Genomic DNA, 25,871 nt, shown 5'->3' on the forward strand with positions numbered 1-25,871 from the left:
AAGGATGGTAATGTTTGTCCCAATAGATAATTAACTTTTCACAATGCAGTAGTAGATCTGTGTTCTTATTCAGTCCTTATAGGTGAAATAATCATCATAGGTGGAAATTGCTGTATGAATTATATGTGGATATATTAGCCATTGTGACTGAAATATGGAAAAGTTACTTCGTTACTGCAACTAAAAATACTAGCTCATTGAATTGCTATTGTTATGATCTTACCTGTGATATTCAAAGGATAGGTGGGATGTTCTGAAGTAGAGTTTGTAAATGAAAAGGCAAGCTCTGCATTTACGAAAGTTCCTGCCATTATTAGTAACGCAATTACTGCATTATAGTTATTGTTTTAAATTATCCAATGTAAATATGAAACCATTTATTTCATAAGAAATAACAGTATATTTTGGGGGATCCTGTAATAATGAAATGTGAATCACTAATACTGTAGAAAAGAGCAAGAAAGATGTGTTTTATGTAGCTGTAGCAAAACTTAAAATGAAAAGGGAGGAATTTCTCAGTTTTCTGATTAAAGATATTGAGCAGACTTTTTCTTGCGTACGCTTCTTTGCAGCCAAGTGTGATTGAAAATATGACAGAATTCAAGCGCAGTCTGCCACTCTTCCCACTGGTGAAACCACATATCAATTTCATGGCTGCAAAACTGTGAAGAACCCCAATGGATGAAGAAATGCAAGTGATCAGTACTGACATGGTTTCAGGGGACTTCATGATGAACAAAATTATTAAAGATCATTAGGATAAATGGTTCTGTCCGTTATGAAAGTCCCAAATTCCTTCTTGGTTCGTTTGACATTAGCTGTGTGTTAGGGCTAGAGAGTATATAAAAATCAGTTGTGGTCATGTGTCATTTATATTACAGACAACCTGTTGAAAACCAAAATCAACTGAAACAATAATAATAAAAAACTTGTAGATGCAGTATATTTTTAAAATAGTATATCCCTTCAAATTTTCATTTTGATAAAATAACCCTCCAGAGCAAACAAAGTTGCTTGAAATATCCTTATTACTCTATTACTCCAGAAAAACACCGTTTAGTATCCCAATAATTATCTTATTGGGGCTGGAGGGAGTGAGAAATGTTTTTGGGATGGGGTCAACAATTTTTCTTAAAAATAGAGACTTTCACATTTTTTTGAAGTGACGTGTTGAATGATACTTTTTTAATTGATCCTTAATGCAACCAACATATTTTCTATTTAAGTTTTATGAAGATCAGTGGGGAAAAAAAAGGAAATTTGACAATACAGTATTACGTGAGAGAATTGTCTTAATGAGAATAATTGAAGATATGGGCATGATTTTAATCTTTCTATACAAATTTGGGGACATTTTATATTAAAACTAGTAAAATGCTGGAAACACTTTAGTAGTGCATCTTATTTTTGTTATCAAAAGTGTTGTCCCAATCTCTCGATACTGTCATCATCCTGTTCAGTTTTTCAGTGTTACTGTGAATTGTTTCCATTTGGTATATAAAATACTTATTTGGTGTCATTTTTTTTGTTTTCAGTTGCGCATGTGCTGATGGAGAACTCGGTCTATTTTGCCTCATTTGTTATGTTAGGTGTCAGTCCAGCAAAGCACTTACTACTGCAAATAACTTTAAACATGCGGTAGTACTTGACTCAAGAAGAGGTGAATGTCAAACGTGGGCCCTGTAATGAATCAGATACATCATTGTTCTGATACATCTGTGTGGGTCCTTCTTGGTCTTCAGGAAGGCATTTGGGACAGTGCAGTACTGGGTCAGCAGTACTGCTGTAGCACAGGGTGTGGTTCAGGTTACATCACAAAATGTTTGTTCCCACCTCTTCGAAGAGGGCTGCGCAGAACCCAGAAGGCTCAAGAGTTACGCTGAAATACTCTAGGTATATATATTCCATAATTCAGTAAAATGGTAAAACAATACGTGGTGTCTAATCTTCACCAAGTTTACTGACTTCTGCAGAGTGGTCTTGTGCTTGGAACAGCCCCCAGACAGAAAAAGGTAAGGGAGCATCTTACTGATGACTAAGTTCTCCTACCTGTTTAATGCATAAAATTGCTTGTGATTGTTCAGACAGGACAGAGTATGGAAAGCACTGAAGGTATAAAATCTGCTCATCGGGGGTGTTACTGAGAGTTTGCTTCTTATTAAAAGAACCTGAAACTAAGGCCGTGATGTGACATGCACGTTGTCGTATGTCAGAATCCTGGTATATTCAACAGAGCTGGTCTTGTCATTGAATCGATGTTCGTTCTTACACTGGCTCTGAAGCCAAATTAAATGAATGCTTGACAGGGTAAGGGCCCTAAGTTGTGTTTATCTGAGAGTCTCTTCTAATTGAATAAACACAGTGTATTTAAAAGTTGTTTTAAAGGCTAACAGTACGTGTTTCAACATCTTATAATAAATTTGATGATAGTTTGTGATGTAACCTGTTGCTAAGGAAGGCCACTAGATGGTTTTTTTTGTAAAATTAAAAATTAAACATAGTATAAGCAAAAACAGTAAACATGTCTCTGTTCACCACATTTTTCATGGATCCTTCACATAAAATGGGCTTTTTACCCTCTTGCATTTCACTTTTGTTTATAGTTTTCCTTTAGTAAAAGTATTTGTATTATATATATTAAAAGTTTTGACAACATATTATAAAAATATATATTTTGGAATTTAGTATTTAAACATACCACTCTTAAGGTGATAAAATGAAATGGCTTCTATCGTGTGTAAAAATAAATAGAGAGATATATATTCATGGAAGTACTATCAACTCTAATTTTAACAAATTATATAAATAAATTGGAATGGCAGTGTATTTAACACAAGCTCACAAATCATGTTTTCCAAAGGAAAAAACGTAGAATTTCAAAGTTCTGTGACTGGATGTGGAAACCCATGTAGTTTTCCAGCAACTCTCAATTGCTTTTAAGTGTTCTCCAGCATTTTACAGTTTCTGAGTTTGATATAGCAGTAAATTTTGATAAACTCAGGCATACTAATGGGTTCATTTTAATGGATCCAAAGCTGCAGTGTCTACAAGCAATAAAAAACTACCTAGAATACACTGTAATTCAATTTTAGTGCTTGTTAATTAGTTTATGTAAGAAACCATAAATTATTATTACATAACTGTAATTTTTGCAAGTGCTATTTTAAGCAGTTGATGTGGAATTGGGTGCATGTGACACAGCCAGTATGACAGAGTGCTAGAGTTATTCTGTTTACAATAAACAATCTGAATTTAATGTTTGGAGTTCTTAATTTGTTTCATTTTAATTTTTTGCATACTGGTAATGTTACATCTATCAGTCTGTGCATGTTTTTTATTATACGTTAATTGTGATTTTCTGCTATCCAGTTGCTTGGACTAGTTAGGCTGAATAGCATTGCTGGAGAAGTGGTCCCAGTCGCTTCTAGGGAAGTTTCAGAGGACTTCCCCATGTGGCATCCCACAGGTATGATCCACCTCTGTTGCTCTCTGAGTGTATGAAAACTTAATAATATAAAGGTAGAAATACTTGCACAAGACCGGATTTTAATTATGAAATCTGAAGTTGTAAATTCGGAACATCGCTGCAGCCAGACCGAATCGTGCCTAGTGCAGCTTTTCAGTGTTGCTTTTGAGAAATTACTTTCCCTGGTCATTTCTTTGTTTTATGCACACCAAAAGATTACGTTTTGAAAGGTTAGGAGTAAGTGTGATTGTTAGAACAGTGAGTAGTGTCAATTCTGAGTTCTGACAGCATAAAGGTGCAAGTCGGCAGGCACTTCTGCTGTTCTGATATGGGGCTCCTTGAAGTAATACCTGACAGTTAGCAACATTGAGACAGGTTTTTGTCCTTGGCATTGGGAAGAGTGGTTGGTACTCTCAGCGGAGAAATAAAACGCCTGCAACTCACCTGGAAAATTATTTGTCCCCAGCATCAGGGCACTCTTTCTCCACTCCCAGTCGTTAGGGATTGGTGTAAATCTTGACTCATGGGCTTAATTGTCTTTTGCAAAAAATCAAGCTATCCAAATTTACTTTGGCTATTACTGTTAGCCATTAAAAAAAAAAAAAGCTTGAGCTTTTTCAGAATATCGTTTAAGCACTTGGACGTGAACTGTCCTTACTGATAATGTGTTACACGTTGTAATCATAACGTGTGGAGAAAGCAGTACACACATTTTTAGCTTCATTTATTATTTTCTAGCTCTTGTTTTAACATAAGGTCAGCAGAATTTTAGTCTACCTTCTCTAATTGGTTAGTATGCTTTTGCTATAGCTCCATTGTACAGTGAAGAACTGTTATCTTCTATACTTTTCTTTATATGTTTTTTCCATATTTTTTCAATAGCTGCCCACTGAACTGATATGGTCATCTACAATGACGCCTGGGTCCTTCCCTTAAGCTGGTACCTAATTTGATATTCAAATCCAACCCTGAAATACTTTGTTTTCAAGTCAGTTTTTAGTATTGTTGCTGCATGCTGCACAATACAAGGCACCTCTGTGCTATTTTAAAGGAAGAAGAGCTCAGAAACTCAGGCACCTTTCTTACCTTTCATGTAATTTCAAAAGAAGCCTGACCTGCGTAGATTCTGTTGAAAGGCTTTTATCTGAAACATTTCAGAGTCTACTTACTGTTGAAATAATATAAGTTATAGTATGTGCTGTTGGTGGAATATAGTGCTAATAGTATCTGAATTCTGAATTGCAGTTCAAAGGAAGGAAGTGTGTGTAGGGCCAAAGGCCCAGCAGAATGGGAAATGTCACAATTAAACCAACTTATTTGAACTCAAGCGTCTAAACAGAATTTAAGACTGAAAATATTTATGGCTTCTTAAACTACTATTTCTAAGCAACCCCAAGGCTGTTAACTAGACGAGCAGCGTTAAAGGATGTAGACACCACACTGCTGAGCATTTGCCACTGTTAACTTTTAGGGCTCCCTCTTTAGGGATGCAGTGTATGGACGAGGGAAGATACGCAGCTCCAAGTGGACTTCAGGTTACTGTTGCACTGAGCGAGGAAGTGACGAGGCTTAGCCAGTGGGAAACTTTAGTGAGAAGCATCCAAGTTTAAATCCTGCATCTTTCTGAGGATTCGCCATCACCTTACTGGGTGTTAGACATGCTTTCTTCTGCTTCAGATTTCCATTATGGTTTTCGCTGCCTGCTCGACTTCCCTTTCAGGAAGGAATCGTGGTACGTTTCTAGCGACTGCCAAAGATATGTAAACTTTTCACTGGAGCGGCAGCTGGAACTCAGGCCCCCCTTCCAGCCCTCCCCTCCCCCTGTGCACAGAACGGGGTGTCCCGTAGCACGTGTGGGCTCATACATGCACATACTCTTGTGGTGAATGCTTACTCGACAAAATCAGACCAGGTTCAACAGAAGGGAATGAGGAGGGCCCCAGCCTACGTTACTGACCTCCTGGGAAGTGGGAAAAACAGGCTAGAGAAAATTCTGAGAGAAGATGGAAATGAAGTTGAGTTTTTGGTGACTTGTGCTAACCACTGAGTTGTGGCATAGAAGAACATGCTTTTTATGTGCAGTCTGTTGTAAAGGATGAGCTCCTGTGATGGGAGAGAGAGAAGACCTGCTTGTGAATTCCAGGGAGATGTAGGAGATCAATACTGATGCATTTTACATGGGTAAGGTTGAGTCATTTCAGAGCATGCACAAAAATGGGATTCTGGGAAATCGAATATATAACAAGTGGGTGCGTACAAATGGTAGTAAAAGCAGAGACTGGGCTTTGAAGATCTAAATTTTGGATGTGACGCCTTTTAGTGGACAGCAGTCTTAAAAATATGCTGTAGAGCTATTCAAGTGGTTCACTTGATAAGGCAATGTTGGAACTGGTTTAAAACACCAGAAGCATGTAAACATTTCACAGCAGTAGTGCTCAAAAATGGTTCTCTGGGTATTTTTTCAAACTTTCCAACTTGCTTTGGAATGAAGTAAGTTTAGCAGGACAGGTTTCAACCCAAATGATTATTTGCACGTGTGTGTAAAAGCCAGGGAAGTTCACAACAAATTAGTGCTCATCAGTGCTCTGGAGTCAGTAAGCTGTCAAACAGTTCAACGTTTCCCCACTTTATCTTTTAGTCATTATAGTAACTTTTAGCCTGCTAATACTTGTGCGTTCCAAGCCCTCTGCAGTACTGGGGGGGGAAAATGTGTTTCTTATGACCGCTTACTGCAGGTGAAGTTCTGTGTTTTGACTGTGAGATACCAGTATCGTTCACTGGCACATAACCTGTTAAGGGTGAAGCTTCAGGAAGCTGAAAAAAAATCTATGCAGATAATTCTCCCGTTCACAGATTTGATTAATACTCATTTCCAGCTAAAATTGTAGGAAGAGAAAGTAATTGTGACAATACTGCAGCATTAAGTGTATTTTAGGAGCACGGGAATCTGTACGTATAACTGCATTTGGCATCTCCGCAAGCTGACTGTTTAGTTCCGATGCCCCTTGTGTCATCTTCAAAGGCAGAGACATCCGCCGTTCATCTCGCATTGCGTCATGTCTCTCTGATCAAGGTGAGGTGACCAGATACTCCCATTGTCACATCAGTCGGAAGTGCCATTGGTGTCCCTTTAGCACTGGCATGCATCGGGTGTGGGCTGCGTGCGTGTTCTAGGCTATTTTTTCTGTGATTAGAACTTAACCTTCTAATCGTGGCAAGCTTTATCCATGAAGTTATAGAGATGGCACCTACAGTTTGTCTAAGCTTGGAGAGCCACACCGGACTGCTGCTGAAGCTCAGCAAAGTGGGAGATTTAAGCAAGTAGAACTATTTCAGAAATAATTTGAAAACAGGTGCTACTCAACTGCAGCAGGAGAATGATCTGCTGTTGTATGCACAATATGATTTTATTGCTGTGAATAAGCTAATAAAAATGTACCTTATGCAGCCTTTTCCTGGAAGTAGGCGTATTTAAGAGTGGAATAGCTCGTAGGCTTTGTGTAACTTGAAGAATGCATATACAAAGAATGCTTGTAGTTCGGATTTTCCACTTGAATTTAAATGTCAGTTATCATTAGTTTAAAGATGTTATGAATGTGAAACTACAGAAGATTTTAAGCTCAATGTATACAAAATGTAAGTGTGAGCTGGGGTGCTTGCCCATGCTATGAGCCACCTAATAAAAATAACATTGAAATGGAAGATAATGCATATAAGTTGAAAGCAACTAGTTGCATGCCGTTTTGCACTTCTTGTCTGATAATCATGTGTCTATCTGTCATGTCATTGTGTATGAATTATAAATTCCTGTGAAAAGGGGTCATGTGTTATGTCTGTAAACTACCAATGCACAACTGTGGTGCTGTATAGCTAATAATCTGTATTAGGCTTTTTTAAATGTTGAACTGAGTAGTTAAGAGTGAATACAAGACCATGTTTTCAGGACAACTTGCAGTGTCTGAACAGTCTAAGTTTCTTTGAGCTTTGCAAGCAACAGAAAATTAATGAGAGATTCTGCTACTTTTATTATTAGGTCTACATTCTCTACCAAACAGACACAAAAAAAGGCAGTTGAGATAATTAATAACTAAATGCTTAAGCTGGCCTGACAACTGGAGTATACTGATAGCCCTAGATTATAAAGTACGTGTATCTTAACAATGGTTTTGGCATAAACTCTGACTAGTCATTTAAAATAATCTTAAATACTGTTGGAATAGTTTAATAGTCCTGGAAGTCTTGTAACATTCGTGTTTTTTCTTTAATTGAGATCCAGATATAAGGTCTCAGTCTTGTATAGAAATAAAGAGAGTCCTATAGTTTCAGAGCTTGTTGGACTGAGCTTTAATTTGGTGATGGTGTGACAGAGATCTGTTAAAAAGATGCCGGAGGAGCTGCCTTGCCATTCCCCAGGAGTCACTGTACACCATGCAAGCAAAAAGATGAACTTACACCCCAAGATAATTTATATCTACATTTGTAAAATAAGCATTTGGAAAGTAGTTAATCTATCACTTTTTTTTTAAGCTGAAGTAAATAATACACCTTCTCAAAACTGCGTGGAAAGATGTAATATATTTGGCTGTCCAGCAGCTCAGGAAGAGGTAATTGTTCAGAAAATGGACTGCAACGCAAAATCAAAACCGAGTGTAGGTTTATGTCTATGATTAAATAAGACTATAAGGGATAGCACAATCAGTAAGCTTAAACTATTTTACTTATTCTGTTGGTAATTTCTGGTTCATTGAACGTGCTGAAGTGCCCTCATAAGGGATACCAGACATGTACTGGCAACAACGTGCACAGTCCTGGTAGACTGGTATTGCAGGAGAGAGAGATTGCACAATTTGGAGAGATGTAGTGAGAATGGGTAGCACTACAGTATCCACAGAACAACAGCAGCTCTTCAATATAAAAAGCTCCATTTGTAATGTTTCTTCTTGGTCCTGAAAGTACGAATGGCTAAAGGTGTCCAGAGAGGAGAACAATCCCATCTTTGTTGGCCCCTTGCAATCTCGGCTGCCCTGGGCAAACAGTAAAGTTCTGTTCTTGAGCAGCAGCCACATCAAATCAAATATCCTTACTCAACAGGTCTTTCCTTGGGTTCGATTTAATAGCAAATGTTACTACCTTTTCCGTGTCAGAAAGGAAGTTTAATTATATTTCCTCTTTTGCAGTATTTGTAGTGCACTAATTAGTGCTATTTCCAACCAGTTACCTGTGCCTCTAGGTAATGGCTACACATACGTATTTGAAATGACCTGCCATATCTAGGCCCTGCCCTTTGGCATGAATGACAGAACTGGGTGTTTTATTTATGGTGATGCAAGAGAGTGAAAGACCTGAAGTTTGATTTTATTTTTTTTTTTGGGTCCCTTGTTGAGTCTTTAGCAAAACATTTTTCACCTGGAAAGTCAAGTAGAAGTGACTTAATTGACAGTAAATGTTGAACTCTTTAGTGCCATTTTTACAGTAATAAGTTTAAGAGGAGGATTGTCTGCTTCATTTGCAGAGGACTGTTCAGGTTCCTGATGGAGCCCTGCATATTCAAAGATTATTTCCTACTGTTTGAGCAGGTTGGGGTAAGGGAAGACCAGGAAAGGAGGAAATATTTTTTTTTTTTTAAGGTTTTCTTATCTGTTTCAAAGTTTAAAGAAAATTTGCTATGCAAGAAAAGAAATCAAATTTCATACCTGAATTGGTAGAAGCTGTCAAGTTTTTTAAACAGGTGTATTTTAATTTCTTTAATGTAAAGTTTAATTTCCATTGCTTGGAAAACAGCATATACTTCAGAATAAAAATGTCAGCTTAAAAGATTCACCATGAAACAAGCACCTTTCGTGGTATCTTTCCTTCACACTGTAATTAAAATGCTCCTTGGTGCTATACGATACAACATTTGCTGTTATTCCCTGTAACAATGTGAAGAGTTATGCATCTCATCTTTATGCATGAAAATGATTTTCTTCCTTCCGCTGAGGAAAATCGTGTTTGTACGATTCTACAGATAAAAATATAAAGAGAACTTTAAATGCTTAATGGGAGAAAATAAACCACTTTTAAATCTTAGAAATGGTCCATATGTGTATTTTATAAGGAGCAAGACTGCGTCAGGTCTTTTATCTTCAAAAATTTAGCGTCTTGTCAGGTGTCCTAAACGCGATTGCTCTCCAAGGGTTCTCCCAGCCTGTGGGGTTGGCCCCGGGGTTCCCGCCTCCGCCATTTGCTGCCGCCCTCGCCCAGAGGGGGCCGTCGGCGCCGGGCCCGAAACGACGGTCCACGGCCGCGGGGAGGTGCCGCCGAGCTGAGGCGGTGAGAGGGGCCGGGTGTGGGCGGGCGCCGGTCCGGCTGGAGTGAAGAGGGGGCTCGGTGAGGTGATAGAGAATGGCGGGCGGGGAGCCTGTATCCCGCTGGCCGGGGCCCGTGTGGGAGCCGGGGCCGGGGGGCGCCGCCTGCCCTGCTGCGGCGGGAACTGGGGATACGCGGGGCAAGATGGCGGCGAGGGAGGCCGACGTCTTGCGGCTGCACAGGGGCAGCCGGGCCCCTGCGGGGCGTGGGGGGCCGCGGGCTCCGTCTTATCTCACAGCCTCTTTTTTTTTTTTTTTAGGGAGTGGGGGGATGTCCATGAATTAACAGGGGGTTAATTTGCAGCAACATCGAGCGCAGCAAGTGGAGCCACAGCTTTGCTGTGCATTGAACGTGCGACTGACACGATGCCCGTTATTCTGAGGAAAAAAATACATATATCAGGTCACGGGCATCACGAGTGGGATTATCTAAATTCGTCCGTGCTGCAGACCCCCGGTGCTGCTCACTCCCCACCCAGCCCTGGGGAGGGTTGTACATGTGGAGTGCTTGGCACTGTAGCAACAGGCACCACAGGGAAACTCAGGGGAACAGCGACAATTTTGCCTTTGGAGCAAGCGTCGGAGTGGCACGCAGGCAGCTGTGGAAAAGAGTGAATGGTCACGTCACGGCCAGATCCTTTCACAAAAGAGGGCAGAAATAAGGTTGCATAGGCCACCGTGGTTCTGGTATTTCCGAGCATTTGGCATCACGGGAGGCTTGGCAGTAAACTGCTCATAGCGCAGACTTTGGCGTGTAATTGCCAAGCGTGCAAAGAACGGAAAAAGGAAACCGAAAGGCGGGGGGAGCAGCTTTCATTGTGTGTTACCTTAGTGACACGGGCACGCGTTGTCTCATGGGGGAGAGCCACGGGACCTGTCACGCGCTGGATGTGAGGACGCGTGTGTCTGTGCTATAAGCCCACGTCGCTGGCATTTCCAGGTGCTGGAGAGCAGCAAAGGAGCTGAGGCACGCACCCTGTGCCAGCCTCTGATGGTGACAGACCTCCGCGTCTTCTTCCTGACTTCCCCTGTTTCTGGATCCACATCTTTCTCCCCTGGCCAGGCTCGGTCCTCTTCTCACCCATTTGTCACCTGCCTCCTTCATCCACGCTGCCCCTGTGCCCTGAGCCTTCTGCGGCTCCCAGGCTGTGTGTGTCAGATTAATGCCCAAAATCTCTTCCTCATTTTTCTCAATGACTACTCAGTCCCCAACCTCCTTGTCTTTCATTCACTACAGCTGTTGCTGAATCCCCATTTTATCTTTCGCCTTTGAGTAGGATAGGCTAAGCAGGGAAGTTGCTGAGAGCTCTGGAGGACAGGCTTTCTGCTTTCAGGTCCAGCTATACAGCACTGCAGGTAGCAATAAGGTGCTAAGACCCATTTATTCTCTTAACATGCCCCTTCCACAAAAATACCTTGGGAAATTCTAGTTAAGTTTCATCAAATCCCAACTGAGCAGCTTCAGCCTTCAAATTTTCAAGGTGTTTGGGAAGATTCTTCATACAAGTTACAAAAGCCATCACCTCAGCCCACAATCTGAAGTCCCTCCTGCCACCTAATTTTCAGTTCACTACTTCAAGCTTTGAGACTGTCAAAGACCTGCTGCAATATCTCATTAAGAGACCAAACGATCACAGAAGAAATTTCCGTAGTTACTCACTGTGGGCCACATAGCATGGTGTTTAATGTTTGACAAGGTTCTTAGCAATTGGAAACATGGTCTTATTAAAGGAAATATCAGGCGACCTAGTGGTGGTAGCAACCCTCCTGCATCAGGTGGGAGTGGAGGAGGAGGAAACGTTTCCTTGCAGAGCTCTGTACCCTAAGGTTGACTTAGCCTTGAACAAAAGAATCCTGCACAGTCATCTCCCAAAATTTGTGCTAATAGCCTCCTCTTGTCTCTAGACTTTCTAGTCTGGGGGAACTCTGTATGTGTAGGTATGTGCAGGCACATGAGTGCTGGGGTAAGAAGAGCAATATGAGCCTTCACTACAAAGCACAAGAAGAACAATAAGACTCATTAACTGCATACTTTGGGTGGTGAATGAAGAACACAATTACACACCTATATGGGAATTGGCTGCCCCTTTCTCTGTTCCTTGCCATGCAGCGGGAGCTTCCTTTTCCTCGAGTCAGGCTCACCGCTGGGTGCAAGCATCCCTGGGCTGCACCTGGCTGTGGTGGCTCACTAATACATCTGCTGGGAAGAGATGCCTGGTTTGCACATTGAAAGGGTAAACTGCTTATCCTGTTTTCTCTAATTCTGTCACAGAGCCCAAAAGCTCATCTGAATGGTTTAACTTAAGGGTAAATGCAAGAGCATGTGGTTGAAGGAGACAGAAAATGGAGAAGGGACTCTGAATCAGCTGATTTATATTTAAAGGCTTTATTCTGCTTGCTCTCTCTTCCTAAAAATATTTTTTTTTTCTGGTTTGGAGAAATAAGATATAAATGATACCCTGGCAAGAAGTGCATAAAATCTGACAGATGAATAAGTTGTACTCTACAGAGCTGTAAGCTTGAAAAGAACATTGCCGAGCTAATGCATGTTCTTGGCTTGAGAGAAGTCCTGTCCGTTAGAAATACACCCCTCTGAAGACTGATCTGAACTTTTGAGCTTTCAGTTGAATAATTGCTCTGTGAGATTTGAAATATTTTGAATTATTTAATTTCCCATTCACCAAAATTGAATAACATTGCAGTTGGTGATTTAAAACATTGTTGAATTAATTATGACATTTTGTTAAATTCCCTTTTGTCTTTCCTTTGTCAGTTTTTTATTTCAAAGACCTCAGCTAATGCAGAAAGCGTATCACCCCAATACAGAGGAGAGATGAGTCAGAGATTTGTCAGCTTGAATGGCCTTAGACCTATGTATGCCTGCTAACCACCGTGGTGCAAGTCTGCAGTGATGTTACTTGCATATTAAAGAGCAAGACAGAAAGCTAAAGCTTCCTTGCTAAGCTCTGTTCTTCTGACCCTCTCTGCTACAGACTTGCACTCCTGCTGCCCGACGCACACATGCTCCAGGCAGAATGGGTGCCGCCAGCCCTGACCCCTTCGGCAGGACCCACCACGTGAGCTCAAGCGCAGCATTTTTGGTCAAAGCTGGTTTAAATATTGATGCCTCAGACCACAGGCAGTATAAACGCCTATGATCTGCCTCATCTCCAAACAGCAAACCAAACATGCTACCCACATTAAAAGAAGAAAGGCCTGCAGCCATGACTTCTTAAAGAATACATGATGGGAAAGGGAATTACACCCTTGCTGATGATAGGCCTGTCAAAGCCTTTTAGGATGCAGCACGTTGGTCTGTAACATTTCAAATTTCAGCTGAAGGCAACTTTCTCCCTTGTCTGTATCCTATAGGTTATTTTTGTGTCATCCCTCCAATTTTATTTTCTCTGGCATAATTTATAGCAAGCTATTTATGGGACTAGAATAACTGTCAGCTTGGAGAAGGGACACAGTTCCTCCTGTATACAGTGCGGGTTAGAAGGCTGCTGTCCCAAAATGGATAGCAGTATACCTGGACATGAAAGGAGGTTTGTTTCTTACTCCAGTTTCTTGCCACCCCTATTGTCATGAATAGTCCAAGTTTAATTTCAGGATTCTGTATTCCCTTTCTGTTTTAGGTATGCCATGTTGTATACTAACGTCATCAACACACTGAACATGCTCTTTCTTACTTGGACTTCTTATGCCTAATGTTATAGTTGATGATTATTTTTAGATGATGAGAGTTATTGCTGTCATATAAATCCCCCGGAGACACTGGTTTTCATTTAAAAGGGCAAGTGCATTTGTTTTGTTACTGCACTTTTGCCTGCACTTCACTGCATTGGAGCAAAATTTATTTCAGACAAATAGTTTTTGCATATTTTTATATATCCTTTTATACGCTGTTCATTAACTTGAAGCATCTTTTGATGAGAGAGCAAATCAACAGGCTACACAGTAATTACCTCCCACAAATTAGCTGTCCTTGATAGAATAAGGCATATCTGCAATTTATTCACCAGTGTTTGGTGGCAACCACTTCATGATAAAACAGAATGCTGGTGTTATAAGGTACAATCCAAAGATAAGCTGTTATCTAGACAGGACTTCAAGAGCACGACATGAAAGTTTTAAACAAAAAGAAAAGTGCATTTATATTTTGGGCTTAGGAAAAAAGGCGAAGGCTGGAACTGAGAACAATTACAAACCTCTACTGAAAAAATCAGTGCATGCTCATCACCTTGATGCTTGCAGGCGGATTCAAAAAAAACTCAGCTCAACAGCAGGTGCCCACATGAGGGAAAAAAGCAATCTTCCCCTAGGATCCAGTCCTCAGACTAAGCACCACCTGCTGTTTTTTGAGAGAGGAGTTATCCCTGGAACATTGCATTTGCATTGTGTCTGCTAATGTCAAGGCTTAGCACAGGACAAAAACATCATGAATTTAGCAGAAGTACCAATTCAGATAAGTACAGGCTCAGCTGTTGCTAAATTGGCAATTATAACTAGATAGTCTCTGCTCCCCCGCCATCATCATTGTCGGTGCTGGAAGTTTTGTCTCAGTTCAGTGAGTATTCTATTTTGTAAGCTCTCATTTGTCTTCTGTTTGACAGCTTACAGTGATTTTGTTTAGCTGTACTGATGAACTCCTGTCAATGGAAAAAGCTCCAACCACCAGAGGCAAACGAGAAGGATTAGCCAAAATCTACAATTCCTACACAGTTGGAAAATGGGGAGATTAACTATAAAAGGACTGAACCAGAATATGAGATCAGATCATCTTCTCGAATACTGCATGTGTTCAGGATTGCAAATCCGTATCCAGCTATCTTTATCTCTGACCTTTAAAACTTTTCAGCACAACCGTGACTACTGGCAGGAGCAGCAGAAGCAGGAAAAGGAAAATAAAGTGCTGGCAAATCCTAGCATTTTACCTGCTGGGAGCCTAGCGCTCCCAGATAATGCAGAATTTTAGAATTCCAGCATCTGCTCTAGGCTTACATTGCAACCGCAGCTGTGATAAGGAGGGATGATTTTGTTCTAGACATGATATGAAATCTGTATCTCTTTTCTGCCATGCAGTTGGTACGGTCCCAGAATCCTGCCACAATGCTCTCATTTATATCGTTTGTTATTTTGCAGACTCTGAGGCTCACCTGGCCTCTGTGAAGTTGTTGTGCTGTGGTCTGTCTGCATTTTGGTGTCAGAGCCTGATCATGCACCACTGAAGACAGAGGATTTTTAAATAAAAATATTGTACCCGATGGGGAAAGAAAAGTGCATGAAGCTTGTTCAGGAGAGCAGATTAGTCTCAACCCCATCCTTACTTGAATCAAAAAAGAGGTAACTCAGCTATCTGCATTTAGGCTGTGCTTTCACTGTAGGGTGATGGCAGAGGGCACTGTGTACCCTTTATGCCTTTCACTCTACAGCATGACTCACGGGCCTTGCCTTGTCCTGGGAGAGCTGGCCTTGGTTTCCCTCCCAGAGGAAGAGAGAGGTGCTATTCTGCCAGCCTGGCCCCACTACAAAGTAATTACTTTCAGGTCAGCCCAAAGTTCTGTAGTTGCCCAGTGCCCCAAGAACGGACGCCTGTATGCAATAAGCTGTCACCATCTCAGGTGTGCAGATCCCTTTTTTGTTTGTCTCATTAAATAAGAGTGTGGGAAGGAGGGCCTCAGCCCAGCCCTGAGCTGTCTCCCAGCAGTCCTTACACCCGTCCTGCTGCTTGGGCTGGGAGCAGGTTACCCCTGCTGCCAGGGTGAGCTGTTAGCAACAAGCGGCGGTCAGGCCCCAGGACAGGGGCATCTGCTGTGGACTGCAGGTGCTGCCTGTGGAGGCAGCTGAGCCTGAAGGCAAGAGCATCAGGCTCTCACCCAAAAGAGTCCCCCTGGCATCCAGCAATCATGTGGAAAGTAGGAATGGGCAAGGTGTAGTACTATTTGAAGTATCAGGCGGCATATCCATGGCTTAGTCCATCACAAAGTTGCTCTATGTGCATCTGCTCATCCAGCAAAAACTATACCTGAGCTGTGTAACCGGACCTTGAACCAGCTGAAATTTAATCTGCAAGAACATCCAGCTGTGACAAACTCGTCAAACATGCTCGAGAAACCCCACTCCTCCATTGGAATTGACAGTTTATGTTGTCAAGTGGTTGCTTTGTTTCTATAGATGGAAAAGGGCATTTGTTTGTGGGACTTCTGAGTCTGAAAAATCATTGTGCAGACAAAAGTGACCGTGCAGTCATTGCCTGTAGCATCCCTCACACTTCAGTCAGTAGCTGATTTTGTTTCATCGAGTGGTTCTTCACATCCTCTAGCTTTTCAGCATGCACTGCTGTCTGCAGCCAGGTGAGAGCCCTGCACAAGATGGAGAGAACAATGTTTGAAGGGCAGGATGGCCAATACAGTAGGCTGCCACTCCGCTATCCCCCTTTTGCTTCGGTATCAGTATTGAGCAAAAAGGCAGATTTTGTTTTGTGTGTGTGTGCGTGGGGGGGTGGTATAAACGGATTAGATGCTTCCTTTTTTAATGCTAATATATTTTAAAAGACAAAATGAACACTATGCACTACTCAAGACACAGCACCCAGTTCAGCTGTTAACAGTACTAGAAGTTAACTGCGTTGTACACTCTCCCCATCCTTCTGCTTCCTTACCTATTGCACAGGGAATATTAAGTCATGTTACTGTATTTTGATGGTGATACTGTTCAGTTCCTCTGCAAGTCAATTAGTAAGAGACTTGACTTTCAAAAAAGGGTTGTTACAGAAAAAAGATATTTTGAGGCCATCTAATTACGTCTCAAAAAGGCAATAATAAGGAAAGAATCTGCTTTGGGAATACAGGAAATGTTAGGATGCAAAAATACACCACTCACTTTTGGAGTCTGCTTGCCACGTGCTGTATAATTGTGGTGCATATTTGATTTATCCTAATTACATTTCAGTATATTTGTTTGCTTTCTGACTGGAGCAGCACTGCCACATACTGAATGCAGCTTGCCTATGCCTTTTGTGCCTTTCCTGGGGTGCGCAGTAGCACAAGCCGCCTTCTTTCAGAGGCGGAGTAGAACCAAACCAAAACTAAAACCCACCATCCAAGCTGCACATCGTGGCTGATGTGTAAATATTCAGTTTCTCTTGGTCATGTTCATACGTATGCAAATGTGTTTTAACATTGGCTCAGTGGCTGCCATTCTTAAGAATATATGTTAGGTATGCAAGAAAAGGATTACATATCTTCCCAGATGATGATTATGCAGCTGCCAAAAGGGATGAATTCAAGTCTTACACAATGCTTTTTCAAACACGTTGTTAATGTGCTCCTGAGGAATATCCAGATGCAACTAATTACCCTGTAACGAGGCTCCTAAAGCTGACCATCTGATAGGCTTTTGAAGGTGTCCAGTTTATTATACAGAATGATTTGTTTTGACTTTCTTTAAACTCTTCATATGCAGATGCCATAAATGGCTGTATTCCTCAATGGTGAGACCCTCTAAGTGAGATTTATGGTATTTAATTAATGTGGTAACAAGGACAAATAGGATAACTATGGAAGACTCATTCTGCTTGTCCGTTGCAGGTTTGCAAATAATTACTTACAGAACATCTGAATGCCAGCTGCAATAAATAAGGACTTTGGCCACCATTTTGACAGTAAGAAGCTAGTAAAGTTAGTTTATACAGGTATCGCACGCAGTTTTGGGAGGTGTCTGCAGCATTGTTTCCCATTCTAACAACCTCCTATAATTACACTGTCTGCAATGGCAGTTTTCCATGCAGGGATTTTTCCCTCTCTCGGTACTTAGTTAAAAAGACTGAGGCACAGAGAGCTCAGTGCTGCAAGCCATAAGGTATTGACCTTTGCAGAGGATGTACTCGAGATTTGTGCTTGGTCAAGAAAGGCCCCACGATGCTCTGTTTTTTGAGGAGACAAGACGACCCCTGACATCTGGGGCAATTTCTGTGGTGTGTTGCAGGAATCATCTCTAAACTGTCTCCACAGATTCCACTAGTAAAGCTGTTTTATATTTTTCTTGGTCCTAATCTGTAGATTATGACAAAATATTTCTGTGGGCTACTAATGACTCTACTCTTAAGTGTTATATAAAGGGATTCCAACACATAGTGCATGTGATTTAGCTCAGCAAGAATGGAAATGCTTTGAGCAGGAGCTGCTGAGAGAAATGTTACCGGCCGTCGTCTCTGATCACCTACTCCGACTCTATCCAAAATAGTTTAAGACCTGAAGGCTCAGGAAATACACATACATTTTCTGTCATTTGGCATATAAATAGCTACATGTAAATATTATAAATGTAGTTAAAAAAATAAATCTGTGTAATGAGTCTCACCACCTGTTAACCGGAAAGGCTTTCACTTTTGAGCCCCTTTAGAAAGGAAAATGGAACAACTCCGTTCATAAAGAATCTAGAGCTGAACAAAGAAATGCAAGCACCCATACTTTTGAAATCACCTGTGAATTTACTCCTTAGGTTAGTTTGCATTTTCATTCCTCTTTGAAATGAGATGGAAAAAGAAGCCTAGTTACTGGCAAGGTGGTGTGCGACTTAAATACATAGCACAATTCTGCTACTGCGATAGGAGACGGCACTTGGTAATGTGGGAAGGTCAGTTGTGTTGCATGGTATTTAATTTATGCTAAGTGGAAAGCACTTTCATTTTTATAGTACCTTGGAATTTAACAACACTCTGGGGTAGAGAACCCCGCAGTTAAAAGATACCATTGCTTTTTCAAAAGAAACCACTGACAGAACAAAAAGCCACTGCTTTACATTTAAAGGGTACCAAAGAATTTAAGAAAAAACTGAAACCTTTGTTTAATGAAGTTCAAACTGAATTCTCCTTATAGGTTAGCAACAGTGTTCATAGCTTGGTACTGAGGGAGTTTGGTCCAAGTCTCAGACTCAGGAGGTCAAAATGGCATTTTTTTCTACCTCTGAAATGATCTTCAGTTAAGTTTTTACTCCTTCAGCCCCCACCCCCCCCGCTTTAATCATGTAACTTGCCTTCCATAAAGCTTCTGCAACGCTTCTCATCCAGGAGTTATTATAACATTATTTATATTTAAGCAACATCTGTCTTGGATTAAAAAAAACATATAAAAATCCCTGAAGCTGAAGTGCAAATATACTGGAGAAGCAGGACTTTCCTCCTCCACCGTGGTCTTGTCTGAAACAGAGTAATGCAAGCAGCTCATGCAAGAGTAATGCTGCAAGCTATCCTACTAACAAACTCTGAATTATGCATGGGATCCTTAACCTAGAACTATGCAAGGGAGGTAAGGTGGTAGAGATTTTCTTCTGTCAAGTTAGTCGAACACTTCTGAACCAGCTCCCATTTTGCTGCAGAAAAAATAACCACTCTTAATTTTCATCAAAATAAAATTTGATTCTGTGCTATCGTAGGTATTCCTGTCTTCTGTACATGAGAAGTGTCTGGAAAATTGGTAGGGGGAGGCTCTTGCATAGGTAGGAAGGAGGGATATTAGCTTCTTGTAATGATTCATGGCAAAGAAGTTACAATTACTCACAGAATAGTCAGACATACAGTAAATACTCAGATCAGTGTGTTCCTTTATCAACTCCCATTAGCTGCAGCTAAGTGCTACTAAGTTGTAGTAAGAGTGGAGGAGCAAGTGAAAAATACAAACCACCCAAACCATCAAGCTGTGCATGCTGTATCAGAGTGGTCTGAAGCTAGAAATAAGTTGCATAATATTTTTTTTTTTTAAATAAGCATAGTACTTCCTATGGAGGCCCACTGCTTAGGCAATTGCTTTTCCATGGCTTAGTCATCCAGCATTAAATGAGGTGCCTGCAAGATATGTTTTGACAGGTGCTGCTGAGCTGTTTAGTTGAGGCAGTTTCAAGTCATGTCTTCTATTTGCTTTTAGTAGTTCTGGAATGGAACTTTTCTACTTAACTATTTGGTATAGTACAACCAGAAATAGCTGCTTTATGCTCACAATATTCAGAGGTGCAAAAGCAATTAAATATCTAGAGCATGTGAATAACTAACTGGCAAGAATGGACAGGGAGGCCACAGATCTTCAAACCTTCTTGAGGTATAGGGGCCATGATCTAATGGAGATAGTTCATCCCTGTTTGCAGATTCCGCCCCCCCCCCCTCCCCCCCCATGTTCTCTTTGCACACATGCCTTGCAACTGCTGCCTTTCTGGAAAGTGACCTGTATTACCCAAGCTCTTGAATAAGGCCTCGAAATGAATTAATAAAGCCTACCCTGGGCTTCTATAAATTAGTAAAGCAGAAAGAATTTGCATGGTTGAAATGCTGGGCAAACCTTGGCACAAATACTTCTAGTTTTACAGCGCATTCCAATAGGGCAACCTGCTAAACAGCAATGAAGAAAGAAGTCATGGCCTCAGTGCCTACAAGAACTGAAGCAACTCATTAAGGAACACTGGCTTCTGATGTCCCCAGATTATGCTGGAATTTACTGAAACAGATTAAAGTGAGAATCTTTGCCCAGGTCACAGCAAGTGTGAGAGACTAGTGGGAGACGATGTGCCTTTTCAGTCAACAGGGTTAGAAGACGGTAGTTCAGGTACTGAGGGGCTGTGAGGATCAGGAGGATGATGTACTGCCAGATTTAGTGGTGTATTCTGAGTACATATGAGAAGAGTACATCATTACATCATTAAGTTAAATATCAAAGAGTATGTGTGGCTTCTTGAAGCGTTTCAAGTTTTCTTCCCCCCCTGAAAGCCCAGGGAGAAACAGTAAGAATAAATTATCAGTAAGTCATGGTAATTGAAGAGTCAAAGGTCTCAGTTTAGGGAAATGGAGCTAAAAGTAAGCAAGATGGCAACAGCTGAATTCTTCAAATGTTAAAGTGAAAAGAAATTAAGCCATTTGGAATAGCGAAGAAGAAAGTAGATCATTAACACTGCGCAGCCTTAATGTTTTTAGGTCATCTTAAATACTGCCTGCATCGAATTCTATTTAGTTGACAAAAATGCAAATAGAGTTGAGCCTGACAGTGTGTTAGTAGTGTGATGGATTAAACTGTTGCCTCAGTCCTAGCAAGAACCATTTTCCAAGATACTGCTATTTACATATACTTACCTATAGCCAAGAAATTTATTTATACACACACACAAATATACTGGAATTAATAAAAACTTCTGAAAATTCAGGACAAAGGCTAGTTTCCATAAACAGTTCCTCTCCCAGGCTAACACACTAGTTAACTGTCAGCCTCCTTGAAGTTTCTTTCAATCTAACAAGTGCCATCCCAGTCAACAAGCCACGTGTCCCCATCTTTTGAGAAAAAATAGGATGAAAATTAAAGGTGATTAGTAACACTTACATGCCAAAACAGAACCACTTCCATTGTAATCACCTTGCAAACCCAAAAAAACTTATTCTCAAACTGCACAAGAACTAATGAACACTCAGCTCTTTTTGGGTTTGGATAGTAAGTTCTGTTTCAGACTATGGAGAGCAGAGTACTGACTTTGCAAGGTGAAAGGAAGGGGCCTGTTACTCAGAAGACAACTGCTAAGACTGTTTTTTAGAATCTCCTAGCTTTCACCTATGACCCTATCTCATGCTTTCCTCTATCATCCCCCACCCCGGCATGCCTTAAAAACAAACCAACCCCAAAACCAACAACCAACCAATAAAAAAACCTAAACACAAACCAACAATCAAAGCCCACATCAACACAAGGTTCAGCAGCAGTTGCCTACTAGAAAAAAAATTCCAAACCCAGACTTGTCAGTGACATTTGTACTTTAAAATGGGAAGCAGGAGCAGTGAGCACAGCATTTTGTATGAGAACAGATAACATGACTGTAGTCAGTGATGCATTAAGCAAATTTGATCCTAGTTCTTCAAAAAAAGAAAACCTGAATAGAAAGTGGCGTGGACGTAGAACATTAAATACAGGGCTCCAAAAGCAAGATTACTGGTGCAACAGTAAATGGGTCCGTAACCTTTGTAGTTCTACTTCTCCCAGGTCTCTCCATCAGTAAAAACCACTATGCAAACAGACAGACATACCTGTCTGTGGTTAAAACTTTTCGAAAAGGCAGCCAGTAAAAAGCTACTCCAAATAACCCCCAACACCTACTGCATAAACTTGTCCAAGTTCCACAGTACGCATTTAAAAACAGGGAATCCTCACAGCTGCCGTGATAAACATTATGCAGCTGAAATTCTAGTAAAAATTGTGTCCTCAGTTAAAGTAGGTAATACTAACCTAATTCTAAACCTAAGCATATCTTTTCTTACAAGGACAGAACTACTTTAAATGCTGGAGAGGCCTTAAATAGCTGCATGGTTGGATCCTTCTCTGATAACCAAGGGAGACAGCTAACCTTTCAGAAACAACTCCAGATGAGGAGGGAATTAATATACTTCAAACCAGGCAACTCCTGCAAATTGTTACAAAGAAAAGCTTTTGCAGGGGAAAGAGGATGAAGGAAAGAACCACCATTCAAACAAAAAAATAGTGAAAAGTATAGTAGGGTTCCATCTAAATCTAAGGGTTTAAGATAGGAGGGCAGGGAGAAGGGGAGAAGCATCTCCTATGTATTTACATAATCAAGGCTCAGATAATTTGTGCCTTTATGTTGATGTAACGGAAGGTTAAGAGAAACCAAGTTACAGATAAGAAGATTACACTGAGAAATGCTAGATAACTTCTCATATTCCTTGTTCTGAAAGTAACAGGACATAAATTAGCCACTAATGAAAAAAATACTTCCTACAGGCAGTATTATCTTTCTCAATGAAGACGGATCAGTGAATTCCCCAAACAAATGCTGCACATCAGCCAACCCAGAGATACGGAGTAACCCCCAACCCCCGTTCTGTATTACCACAAGTTGTTCGTGTTGCAACAATTCTTTTGCTTTAAATGCTTGAGAAATGCATTCCCCTACATCATTTATTGATCACTAGAGAGGACAAATAAAATATAAGAAACGTAAAAGTAAGTTTAAAGTCTTACAGTGATTCTTCCTTCATCCCCAAGACATCCCGTAGGCTGTCAACTTAAAATTGATTATATAAATCCTTAGATATGCATTAAAACTAAACACATTTTTCATTCTGAAGTTTTGCTACAGGCTTTTGTTCAACTGACAAAACAACACTAGGGAGTGTAAAAAATATTTATTCAACCTAATTCAACGTAACTGTAATTTGCAATACTTAAAAACAAGATTTACAACAGAGTAATGACCTTCTGCTACTCAGGTGAAATCATTTTATAATCCATACAGTATTTTTATAATTGTATTTTTACAATAGCTTTAACTTCCAGAGGAGACAATGAGCTTTCCCATGGAACAAGTTGCAAACCCACTCATCTGCATCATTCAATTCTTCATGAGACTTTAAAAAACAGTAATAAATTGGTTGGAAATATATACAGTGAAGACCACTGAAAAGCTGTTTTCTCGAAATGAGGAATTCTGTAAGAAATACATATTATATTGTTTCAAGACTATCTTACAGAAAGCAGCAACTTTCAGAGGTTGCTGCTCTATATTTAGAGTTTTATATAAAAGTGAGCCCACTAAGACAAATATAATCAGCAGACTTACAAGATTATAGTAATTCTTCAGTTACAGCAAGAACCTCAAAAGTATTTGATATTGATCGAATGTATAATTTTCAATACCTGTATAGTTTTGGAATACTAGTTGGTCATTATATACACTTCTGTACAGTTCTAAAATATTACATCTCAGTAATTAAGATAAACATACTATAGAAAAGGTACCATATTTTGAATTTCTCTAACATACATTATTGCAGTCAAATATGAAGTCCATTCTGCATTTACTTCATTTCTGGTGAAAAGCAATATTTACTTATGAATACTTCCACTAAAAGATTTTTTTTAAACCTTTCTCCATGCATTTGACATACTAATATGAACAAGGGGGGAAAAAAAATACCAACCAATTTTGAGAAAAACAAATAAGTTGTTGTTAAGAAAAAACTTCAAGTACTAAATCTAAGTTAGGTCTGGTATGAATACTAAACGTCCGTATTATGTTTGTCAAAATTTAACTTCACAAAACAGTTAATTTCTCTTGAAATTAAGTTTATAAATACATCAAATAACTGAAGTGCTAATGTCTCCCTCAGATGGCTACTTTGAACATATTGTAACAGTAAAGCTTACTGTATAAATAAACTTAGTTTATTACACATTTAAGATTTATTCTTTAGTCCTTTACAGAACGAAGCCAAGTTGTCTTGTCAAGAGTGCCTAGCCTGCTGCTATGTACCATGCTCAGATGAGGTACCCAAAGTGTAGTGTTGCCCCCTGCCAGCTGATCCTTCCACCGTCTGTCCTTCCACTGGAGCTGCTATGGGCAGAAGAGAGCCCAGCCCTGGTACAGAGCCATGTTATGCACCCAGGTCTGGAAGTTTGAAAGGATTCCCTAATCTGTCAGCTTAAATGTAGCTTTAGTGTCCAATATCATTTCCTCACACTTCTACTGCTCTTTGTACTTGTATGGATATTTACATAATCAAGAGGATCATGAAAACTAAAAAAGTGCTGTAATACTTAACTATAAAATAAGCAACTGAAATTTACTTCCCCCCATGTAATTATTTTACTGTGGAGGAAAAAAAAAATGCTATCCAGCACCAGTTACAAAACAGTAAAAATTATCAGTAATAAAATAGTCACCTGGAAGCCATGCTAATTTCAACACCTAGTACTTAGGTGGCTAAAGCTGACACACGAGTCCTGTAGAGAGTGATCCATCTTCTGCCTTCTCTGACCAGGCATTTGAGTATTTTACGCTCCCTGTTTGATACCAGCGAAAACCAAGGAAATCTTTATTGACTGATGTCCCACAATTACTTCTCCTTGGTAATGACTCACATTTGCTTTCTAAAAAAAATTCCCTTCATTGTGTGAAATGCTGAACTCGATGATAGTGTGGGTATGAAAACACGTATAGAAGAGGCATTTGGATATAGCCTACATTAACTACACAATTTAAAATGTTCTTTTTCTGTAGTTGATGCTTTTTTTTTTTCCATTCAGCATATTGGTTCAAAGAAAATAATTCACAAGCTTGTTGCCCAACAAAAATACCCAAAAATAATGAAAGCCAAGTCACATTCTTAGGTTCAGTGGTTGCTGAAAGGATTTACCCTGCCACAAGACAGTGCTTTATTATATTTAAAGAAAAAAATAGGAGCAGCAACTTATCACAATTCTCCACTACTGTGCGATAATGATGGGACCAATACAACATGGAAACCTGTTAGGTGCGACTGTACGACATCTGGAGATCACAGCCTTACGCTCCTTCTTGCTCAGGATAATTTAAAATTTTGCGGTGAGCTTGGCGCAAATATTGCTGCTGTTTGAAGTAAACCTTAAAAGCTCCTTTTATAGCAACAAAAGCAATTCCACCCTGAAATAAAAAGATATTTTGAAAACCTGCACAGTTCAGTGTCATATCATTGCAAATGTTCTTTTTAAAAATTTCTGGTCAAAGAAGATTTATTTTCCAATCATATAGCATTTTCTTTTCAAGTTTAGCTAATTAGGACAATTCCAAATGAACATCTCAAAGTTTCTTGTCACAATGCACTATTGCAGAGGTTAGTGTTACTTAAAGGGACTACATACCGGATCTATAAAACCTTTTGAAAGCTTTTATTTGCTTGGAAGTCTGACAAATACTCTAAAAAAAATCAAAATACACCCTATTTAAAGAACAAAGTAAAATGCAGATATGTATCTGCTTTCCTCCCTTCTCTGAATATATACTATACATGACACAAGGAATAATAGTAATTACCATTCTGTAATCACTATGAAAAAGGCCACTTGCCAAAAGCAAGTGTGGAGTGACATAAAATCTGTTTTTTGTAAAACAGACTTTTTTTTCCCTCGGAAGTTTGACAGTATGTTTGTTTATCTCAAGTCTTCAAAATAAGACAAGACACTAAGCCGCCTTTACTCTGCAGGAATGGTTGTACTATCACTGTCTCTTCCATGTGGAAGGGAGGGGTGCAT

The 25,871-nt window shown here is 40.1% G+C and overlaps 2 protein-coding genes across 14 annotated transcripts in view; one reads left to right on the forward strand and one right to left on the reverse strand.

The window, feature by feature from the left end:
* IDE (insulin degrading enzyme) overlaps positions 1-3,256 on the forward strand; it is a 69,921-nt gene extending 66,665 nt beyond the window's left edge. For 6 of the 7 annotated variants that reach the window (XM_087765843.1, XM_087765845.1, XM_087765838.1 and 3 more), the window contains one exon: positions 573-3,256. In XM_087765843.1, coding sequence (XP_087621969.1) covers positions 573-668 — 96 coding nt within the window. In that variant the 3' untranslated portion in view covers positions 669-3,256. The remainder of the gene's footprint in view (positions 1-572) is intronic. The other variant, XM_087765839.1, reaches the window with a different exon arrangement.
* A 141-nt stretch (positions 3,257-3,397) lies between these two features.
* The window catches only part of MARCHF5 (membrane associated ring-CH-type finger 5), a 52,238-nt gene continuing 29,764 nt past the window's right edge, over positions 3,398-25,871 (reverse strand). For 4 of the 7 annotated variants that reach the window (XM_087765858.1, XM_087765856.1, XM_087765857.1 and 1 more), the window contains exon 6: positions 22,973-25,263. In XM_087765858.1, the coding sequence (XP_087621984.1) occupies positions 25,147-25,263 (117 nt within the window). In that variant the 3' untranslated portion in view covers positions 22,973-25,146. Of the gene's footprint in view, positions 10,413-10,449; positions 16,179-22,972; positions 25,264-25,871 lie in introns of those variants that run through there. The other 3 variants (XR_015706504.1, XR_015706503.1, XM_087765859.1) reach the window with 3 other exon arrangements.

This window comes from Nipponia nippon, unplaced genomic scaffold (assembly GCF_047370975.1).
Source record: "Nipponia nippon isolate SJK-2023a ecotype South Korea unplaced genomic scaffold, ASM4737097v1 scaffold_3, whole genome shotgun sequence".
Taxonomy (NCBI): domain Eukaryota; kingdom Metazoa; phylum Chordata; class Aves; order Pelecaniformes; family Threskiornithidae; genus Nipponia; species Nipponia nippon.